The 10,053-nt window shown below is 49.7% G+C and overlaps 1 protein-coding gene across 1 annotated transcript; it reads right to left on the minus strand.

Moving 5' to 3' along the window:
• Window positions 1-8,316: 8,316 nt before the first annotated feature.
• Window positions 8,317-10,035, minus strand: F5891DRAFT_1195100 (uncharacterized protein; the record flags this gene model as incomplete). The annotated part of the gene is made up of 3 exons (XM_041368060.1): window positions 8,317-9,016; window positions 9,070-9,401; window positions 9,454-10,035. The coding sequence occupies 3 exons, from the start codon at window positions 10,033-10,035 to the stop codon at window positions 8,317-8,319; spliced, it is 1,614 nt and encodes a 537-aa protein (XP_041220225.1).
• Between the last annotated feature and the right edge of the window lie 18 nt (window positions 10,036-10,053).

Here is a 10,053-nt window from a genome sequence, read left to right on the forward strand (position 1 = left end):
TGGTGCGCAGGGTCTTCTTCGAGGAGAACTTGATGTTCGATGGGAACGTGACCCGGGAGGTGGTGGGCGGCCTGGGTTGTGGTGTCGTGACAAAAGAGTGCAGAGCTGGACGCCGGATGCACATGGGGAGTGTGTTAACGCTTCCGAGGATATCAATCGGTGACTAGGATGGTTGTCCGTCTATGGATGACCCGACTTGGGAGTTGAGTGTCACGCTGCCATTGTATGTATGCATACCGCGTATTCCTCTCTACCTTTGTCACACTTCTTGAAGGTGCCGACTGGGCGTGTAACTGCATTTGCATGTTCATTTCTTTAGCGCCCGCCGACGGATTTGGTGCAAGTGGTGATATGTAAGACGGAACAAACCGAGGTTCATCATAGGCATTCTAAACAAGGTACCTGCACCCACAGCATGTAAATTCGCAGGTCCATTCATCACCTCCATCATACCATCTCCTCGATTCTGATTTTGCACATTATCTCAAGGTTTACTGTCTACCTATCTGTGAAGTACGCCGTTCTCAATCAGGATTATGCCCCACGAAGAGGCTGAGTCAAGCACCTCAGCCAGAGGAAGAGAAGCGCAGTTAGGCTCATCAGCACGTATCAGACCTCTAGTGGGAGAGAAAGATCCACCGCCATATGGTGCACAGCATCGGCAGGATGCTCTATGGAAAGGTGGGCAAATCATATTAGGATGGCCACTGACTTACTTAACAAGATGCAGGCGGGAATGAAGCGCTCCCTCCTGAATGGCAACAGTTTGAGGTGTTAGATGGTACAACGCGATATCAAGACGACACGCTCACCATGACTTCATTCGACCGACCCTTACCAGGAGTACGTCTAGGTGAGCGAAGAACGTCCCACTGGGAGCGAGGAACTCATGACAAAGCATAGATCGTCCTGGATATCTTGCTGTTAGTGGATGCGAATGGCGCATCTCACCACTCGGTCGGTCCTACTTTGTCAACCACAACACTCGGACCACATCCTGGAAGAAACCGACGCCAGAACGACCAGCTGGGAGCTTGATGCCGGAGTGCATCATCGAGGGTCACTCCGGCTGCATATGGAGTCTTGCCTGCGTGGGCACCAGTTGCAATGTACTGAGCGCGTCGACCGACTGTTCGATTCGCCAGTGGAAAAGAGACGGAGAATCAGCAGGAAAACTTTTGGATAGCCATTGTTCGACAAGCTCCATGGCTGTATCTCCAGATGAAACTATGGTTTTGAGCGGGAACGTGGACGGCAGACTACGACTGTGGAATATAAAGAAGGGCAGTATGGTTGGCGATCCGTGGGAGGGCCACACTGGCCACGTGAGGTGCCTCGATTGGTCTCCCGATGCGCTAGAGATAGCAAGTGGATCGACTGACGGCACCATACGACGCTGGAACACGGATACTGGCCGACAAATTGCACCACCGATAGAGACCGGTCACGGTTGGGTCTATGCTGTCAAATACTCTCCACAAGGCAACAAACTCGCGAGCGGCGGAGTGAACCAGATGATTTGTGTGTGGTCAAAGAACGGGGAGCTACTTATCGAGACCAAGGGACATGATGACTTCGTGACATCGTTGTGTTGGTCCAAGGACGGCGTATACATTTTCTCCGCGTCGTATGATGGCACCATCCGAAAGTGGCAGTCCATTGATGGGAAGGAGCTCATTGTTTTTCAGGGTCATGACCATCCCATCAAATCCCTCTGTCTGTCCCCTAATGGAAGTCATCTTGTTAGTGCATCAAATGACTCCTCGGTTCGCATCTGGGACCTCAAGACCAATAAACCAGTCGGAGACCCACTCTTGCATGACGACTCACTCTTAACTGTTGTCATGTCCTCCGATGGAAAATACATTGCCAGCGCTGGAAAAGATGCAAAGATTTACGTATGGAGCGTGGAAGCAGCGCTCAAACAGCAGGGTGTGCGCATCTGCATTGTATTTCGACGTCTTTTCCTTATTCTGAAGGTTTTTGCTGTTGTTTAGGGTACGGATGATGCCAATGCAAGGTCCGAGGCGAAGTTCAAGGTGAGTCAGTCTTTTATATCTCTTTCACACTTTATCTCACCTTCTTTCCAGAGACATCCAATCGTTTCCAAACAGCTCGCGAACAGTCGAGGCGTGGGGAGATATGTTAGTATTATTTTTCGATTCTTAGCTTTGGCTAACATTCATTTGATACAGGGCAATGATTTCTTTGGTAGCGATACAGACCATGGGCCAGCTCCGCCTGCAAGCCCGCCATCTCTTCTTCGTCGTTTGTTTGGTTCCCTGCGTGCTGGCACACGACCTCCAAATTCGCCTCAATCAACACCACGCGAGCCCCGGCATTGGAATTTTAACTTATTTCAAGGAGGAAGCTCTATACATACTGTTGATGTAGCTGCCGGTCGCAAGAAAAGTGTGAGTGGCTTCCAGTGCTCCCTCGTGATGTGATGGAAAATAATACATTTGTAGAGAATTTATGTTTCCCCTCCCAGCGCAGCAGAATTGGCCCGCGCACAAGCGGCTGCAGTAGCTGCGCAACATACGAATGGCAACGAGACTGGCAGTTCGATGCAAGCAGGTCAATCTCAGGTTGTGTCGGGAACACAAGTGTCTCAAGGACGCCCGACGAACGCACAAGCAGGGCAATCTCAAGCTCTGTCGGGCACACAATCGTCTCAAGGACTCCCGACGGACACGCAAGCAGGTCAATCTCAGGCTGTGCCAGGGACACAAGCATCTCAGGGGCAAACAACAGGAACGCAAGGAGCAGGTGGTGGGATGGGAGATGCTTCTTATCAAGCATTGAGCTGCTGCGGGTTTTTCTTTGGATTTTTTTTTGGTCGTCGTCGTCCCACCTCGCATCAGTCATGAGGACAATTACTAAACTAGTTGTTTGGATGTTTTTTTCTCTAGAATTCGTGGGCTTTACAGACTGTTTCGCACCCAGATATGCACCTCGTGAGCGTTGTATTTTACTTGTCCGTGTAGATGAAAGCCATACAGTTTCTTATCACGGTTTTCAAACGAGTGCGTGCCTAACAGTACATCCCATACCTCAGACTCCACAAATGTCTTGAAAGTTCGAGCGTTACCGAGAGCGTGAAGGACGAAAGGAAATAGTTTTACGAGCAGACTTCATTGACTTGCTAGTCAGATGAAAGAACTTTAAGGAGGTCAGTGTTTAAATTTGACAGAATACATGCATGTGCGCCTGTCCAAACGACAAACGAAGTCAATCTCAGTCCTACGTAGTGAGACCGATTAATTGACTCGTTCAGTTGCTTCGAAATCTGCCCTCCACTGCAGGCCGACTGGAACGAGATCTAAGAGCACTTCGGGTGAGACTTCACATCTATCCGGTCCTTACCGTCCTTTGTTCAGACCTCGAAGAGAAGAGTCCAACTCGGAGTGGTCGGTGCCCGCTGAACACACAGAAGGTAAACCTCAGTTCGCACTCGCAAGACCTCCCCAAGCTGCAAATGGCTATCGTCAGTTTGAATTTCCCGACACCTTCGACGGGCCTTAAGCATTTGGCCACCATCGCTTTCAACCATCTTCGTCTAGGCGAAACATTCGACACCCCGACGTTCATGTTCTTAAACTTTCCTCCATCATCCAACAATCTCTCTGTCTTCCCATTTGCAGTCACTCGTGGCCAGGTGGTTGGACTGTCTGAGTACATGGCGTCGCCTACTACGTCCGGCAGTTGCTTGTAGTGTGGAAGGATCCAAACGATGAGAGTACTGCCCCACGCACCGCCAAGTGCATATCCTGGAGAGGACGATTCGGCACACGCTGGGATGGTGGGTGGATTACCATCACCCTCAGTTTTGGGAGTGAGTATGCGTATTCTTTCGAACGACTCTTCAGTTGAGTAACCGGCCAACATCTTTCCAACTCAACAATGTGATCATCGTGTTAGCTATCTTATGTCTATGGCCACGAAACTCATAGCTCATGCGGATCTGTGTATCATTCAGACGGATTGTGTGTTTTGTATATTTTGTCGTAAGTAAAGTCACTCAACATGAAAATTCAAGAGCTCGTCCACTTTCTCGTCATCGCCTAGATGTAATCATTCTAATTCGTCCGATTGAGAATCGAAAGACAAGATCATTTGATCAGTTGCATGAGCGGTGCCGGTGAGGCTCATGGAGTGGTGGGATGGTGTATTTTGAAAATTAGACAGATCGCTTCCGCGGAGCCACGGAATAGCACGAAGTGTTTGAGGTCTTTTTACGTCACACTGCTGGTACCTTGTTTTCGCCACAGCTCTATAGCCTTCACGCGCACGCGTGGAACAGAAGCAATGATCGCTCCAAGAATGTTAACGTTTACCAATGCTACTCACCCGTCGATGGTAAATCTGATGGCGGCTCTGACGTGCTGGGCTGGTAGTGGCTTCCCCTCGGCTCAGATCCCCAGCCTACCCCAATCATACCTCTACGCAGACGTACACAAATCCTCGTGCATTGCAAAGCAAAAAAGAAGATGTTTCGCCAAAGTCGTGAAACGGAAGGCATATGGCACATACATGCTCAAGCCCGCCATCCATACGCGTGTTTGAACTGGTACAGTAGCACTCCTCTTTTCAGAGTTAAAATTCACCACTGCAACCCTCACCTGTGTACTCGGCTCAAGCCTCCTCTTTCTCCTCATCCTCCCCCTCTATCAATTTCTTCAGATTCACCCGTTGCAACCACCCTCAGAGAAGTCAGCTCTGCTTTCTGGAACCCCGCTCTCAGTGGTGCGCAAGGTTTTCTTAGGGAATGTGATATTCGATGGGAACGTGATCTGGGAGTCGGGAGGTGGTTGGCGACCTGAGTCAGTGTCGTGACAAAAGAGTGCGGAACTGGACGCCAGATACGCATGGGGAGTATGTTAACGCTCTGGAGGATATTGATCATTGACTAGGATGGTTTTCCATCCATGGATGACTCCGCTCGGGCGTTGAATATCATGATAACGATGTATGTATATATGCCACGTATTCCTCTCTACTTTAGTCACACTTCCCAGAAGCACAGACTGGGCGTGTAACTGCGTTTGCATGTCCATTTCTCACAATTAAAATTAACTCTCACTGCTTGTCCAGGTGTTTGGATATATGAAGCTCAATAGAATTCCATATCTTAGCGCTCGCCGACGAATTTAATCGCAGGTACAAGTGGTAATATGTAAGACGGAACAAACCGAGGTGCATCGAAATGAAACCATCAGTCACATAACCGCCGCTAACATATGTTCTCGGCAAGGTGCCTGCAACCTTAACATCCAAATCTAAGCGTTTAGCAGGTTCGTTCATCACCTCCATCATATCTTCTCCACTCTTATTTTGCGCATTGCCTCAAGGTTTACTGTCTACCTCTCTGTAAAGCAAGCACGCTATTTAGATTCTCAATCAGGGTTATGCCCCACAAAGAGGCTAAGCCAAGCACGTCAGCCAGAGGAAGAGAAGCGCCGTTAGGCTCATCAACAGGTATTAGACCTCTAGTGGGAGAGAAAGATCCACCGCCATATGGTGCACAGCATCGGCAGGATGGTATTTGGGAAGGTGAGCAAACAGTATCAGGATGGCCACTGACTTACTTAACAAGATGCAGGCGGGAATGAAGCGCTCCCTTCTGAATGGCAACATTTTAAGGTGTTGGATGGTACAACACAATATCAAGACGATGCGATCACCATAGCTTCAGTCAACCGACCTTTACCAGGAGTGCGTCTAGCTGAGCGAAGACCATCCCACTGGGAGCGAGGAACTCATGACAAAGCATAGATCATCCTGGAGATCTTGCTGTCAGTGGATGTGAATGGCACATCTCACCACTCGGTCGGTCCTACTTCGTCAACCACAACACTCGGACCACATCCTGGAAGAAACCGATACCAGAACGACCAGCAGGGGGCTTGATGCCGGAGTGCATCATTGGGGGTCACTCCCGCTCCATATGGAGTCTTGCCTGCGTGGGTGCCAGCTGCAATGTGCTGAGCGCGTCGAACGACTGTTTGATTCGCCAGTGGAAAATAGACGGAGAATCAGTAGGAAAACCTTTGGATAACCATGGGATCCCGATAGGCTCTATGGCTGTATCTCCTGATGAAACTGTGGTTGTGAGCGGAAGTATAGACGGCAGATCACGGCTGTGGAACATAAAGAAGGGCAGTGTAGTTGGCGATCCGTGGGAGGGCCACAATGGCCAAGTGAGGTGCCTCGATTGGTCTCCCAATGCGCTGGAGATAGCAAGTGGATCGAGCGACGGCACCATACGACGCTGGAACCCGGATACCGGCCGACAAATTGCACCACCGATAGAGACCGGTCACGGTTGGGTCTATGCTGTCAAATACTCTCCACAAGGCGACAAATTCACGAGCGGCGGGGAGGACGGGACAATTCGTGTGTGGTCAAAGAATGGCGAGCTACTTATCGAGATCAAGGGACATGAAAACGTCGTGACGTCGTTGTGTTGGTCTAGAGATGGCGCATACCTTTTCTCCGCGTCGTATGATGGCACCATCCGAAAATGGCGGTCGATTGGTGGGAAGAGCTCGCTGTTTTTCACGGTCATGCCAATGCCATCAACTCTTTCTGTCTTTCCCCTGATCAAATCCATCTTGTTAGCGCATCAAAAGACTGCTCTGTGCGCATCTGGGACCTCAGAACCAACCAGCCGGTCGGAGACCCGCTCTTGCATGATGACGAACTCTTGACTGTTGCCATGTCCTCTGATGGCAAATATATTGCCAGCGCTGGATTAGACACAAAGGTCCTATATATGGAACGTATAGAGGCAGCGCTCAAACAAGCAGGGTGTGCGCTTCTGCATTGTACTTCCACGTCTTTTCTTTATTCTGAAGGTTTTGCTGTTGTTTAGGGTACGGATGACGCCAATGCAGGGCCCGACGCGAAGTTCAAGGTAAGCCAGTCTTTTATATCTCTCTCACATTTGATGTCACCTTTTTACTAGAAACGTCCAATCCGACCGCTAGATGTGCGCCAAGCAGTTGTGAACAACCTGATCCTTCGCTGATTTATGTTGTCAGACCTTCCCCTCACGACAGCTCGCAAACAATAGAAGCGTGGGGAGATATGTTAGTATTATTTTTCAATTCTTAGCTTTGGCTAAAATTCATTTGATACAGGGCAATGATTTCTTTGGTAGCGATAGAAACCATGGGCCAGCTCCCCTGCAAGTGCGTTGTCTCTTGTTGTTTCGTTCCCCACGTGTCGGCACGCGACCTCCGAATTCGCCTCAATCAACACCACGCGAGCCCCGACGTTGGAATTTCAACTTATTTCGAGGGGGAAGCTCCATACATACCGTTGAAGTAGCTGCCGGTCGGAAGAAAAATGTGAGTGACCTCCATTGCTCCTTTTTTGATATCATGGAACTTAATACATCGGCAGAGAATCTATGTTTCCCCTCCCAGCGCAGCAGATTTGGCCCGCGCACAAGCGGCTGCACTAGCTGCGCAACATACAAATGGCAGTTCGATGCAAGCAGGTCATTCTCAGGCCGTGTCGGGAACACAAGTGTCTCAAGGACTCCCGACGAACGCACAACCAGGTCAATCTCAAGCTGTGTCGGGCGCACAGTCGTCTCAAGGACGCCTGACGGACACGCAAGCAGGTCAATCTCAGGCTGTGCCAGGGACACAAGGGTCTCAAGGGCAAACAACAGGAACGCAAGGAGCAGGTGGTGGGATGGGAGATGTTTCTTATCAAGCATTGAGCTGCTGCGGATTTTTGTTTGAATTTTCCTTTGGTCGTCGTCGTCCCACCTCGCATCAGTCATGAGGACGTTTACTAAACTAGTTGAGCATGCTCTATTTTACCAAACCCTTGGGTCCGGACTTGCATGTGGTCAAAAATCTCTCATTCCCATTGTAAGGTGGATCTCAGACTGGCAGAATCGTGCAAACGGCTCAAATGATTTCACACCGAATAAATGTATATACAATGTGCGTGTCAGGCTGGCAGGGTCATGCAAACAAGTCAAATTATTTCACGCCGAATAAATGTACATACAATGTGTAGGATCGAATCGGTGCCGCGGACATCGGTCGAGTATGACTATGACAATTGCCATCTACGACACTGTCTTTGGCGTGGACGAACCCCCTTAATAGGTGTGTCCATGAATATATGTTTTCCTCGAAATGTAAAGGTTGAAGTCCACGCCCATCAAAAACGCCTTTTCCATTTGGTTGATTTCAACCAACCCGATTTCAGAAACCTGAAACCAAGTCTTATTGATGTACGTGTTGCTAGAATAATGATTGAGAATACAATGATATGATAACTCTCGATGCATAATTATGGTTGCCAAGGAAGCCTACTTTGCACGGCACTTGCAGAAATCTGTATAGAACCAGTAAGATCACTCGCCTCTTCAAAACATTGGATCAAATCCTTGACGCTACCACCGCTACTCCGTCTTGCCCGGGAATCACTTGTGAAGACGGGCTCTGGCGATATGTGACGGAGCTCCACGAGGCGTTTAGGCTTGTTCCTGCGCAGCTGTACATGCTTCTGTGGAGGTGTGGTATGGTGAAGATTTACAAAATCCTTGTGCGGTTTCTGCCGCTCCGAAAGTTTCCGCGCTGGTGTCGTAATGGGCTTGCGACGGTCTATGAGATCTGTTGGCGGAGGAGGTAAGGGAGGACAGTCGGGGTGGTCATCAGGTTTAACATATTCACGGCGAGGAAGAAATGATGCCCATGTCGGAAGCCTGGAAAAGAATCCCGTCTTTTCTGCTAGATGATTTGGTGGTACAATAGTCGGTTGAGGCCTAACTGAGTAAGATGATGTAGATATGGTAATATTCGTCGGGTCAATAGCACCGGCTTGGTCGAAGAGGTCACGGTACCGTGGTATGTGCGAGACCGGTGTAGATGTGAAATTTGCCAGCCTGGACACATCCGGGGACATGAAACTGGCAAAAGATAATGTTGAGAGATCGGCTCGCGCAGCCCGCTTTTTTATAAGCACATCTACTCTTGCTAGCAAGTTCTCCCTGAGTGTGTGTCAACTCAGCTGGGACAGCGAAAACTGTCAGGAAGTACAAACCAACTCCATGGGGGACCCAGCCCCGTCACAACATCGTGACCTCCAGCAAGACATTGAAATCGCATCACCACCGCCTCTCTGTTCACATCCTTGGGCGAGGTGATAACTCCGTTGACATGGCACTCCTCAAAAAAACATTTATCCAAAAGTTTCCAGTCTTCACGCCTCCACTCGCCCGCCTTAGGCTTATAACGAGGTTGGCCGCATGTTGCACTGGAAGGCCGAGATGGTATCGAGCTGCGGCGTTTCCCGACGCCTGCGCTAGGGAACGTTGTGCGCGACTTACGTGCAGCAGCGGGCCTGGAAGACGCCAATACGCAGTCGTAGTCATGCTGGATTGGTCAAAAAAACTTTAACTTGTAGAGATTGAAGAGAGATACTTACTAATTTCAAGATCGCAGCGGCTCTCGCTGCAGCATTTGGATCGCTCCCTGTAATGCGTACTACGTCGCTTTCGACGTCCACATCTGAATCTTCACTCTCTTCTACCCTGGTATGAAGATCACTGGTTGACAGATCGCTGGATAGATCGTCGGAACCAGGTGGCACCTCCACGATATCCTCGAACACACTCTCAATATCCAATGCATCCAAGATATTTCCTTCCATGCCTTCATCCTCACTATCTGCAATTTCCATATCCTCTGGATCAGGCAAGCTCCTGTCTAGTCGTGCCTCGTACGGAAATGGGCTGACTGGCCGACCCCACTCCTTCATGCGGGCCTTTGTCCCACTAGTCGGTGGGTCCGCCTTCGTAGGTACTTGAAACATCTTGAAACGCCCTGTGTACTCTCCCTCGCCTTCCGATTCGGTGTCCGTCCACTCGGGTGATTGGGTGTCCCGAACGTCGGCATGTCTATGCGGTGACGAGCTTAAGAAAACAGGGGTCGATCTAGAACTGGTTGTTGACCCGAAATGTCTTGCACTCAGCAGAAGCGGGTCTTCTGTTGGGCTGGGGGGTCTCATTGCACTCAAGTTGATCTC

Source organism: Suillus fuscotomentosus (genome assembly GCF_016647785.1).
Source record: "Suillus fuscotomentosus strain FC203 chromosome Unknown F5891scaffold_77, whole genome shotgun sequence".
In the NCBI taxonomy this organism is placed as follows: Eukaryota; Fungi; Basidiomycota; class Agaricomycetes; order Boletales; family Suillaceae; genus Suillus; species Suillus fuscotomentosus.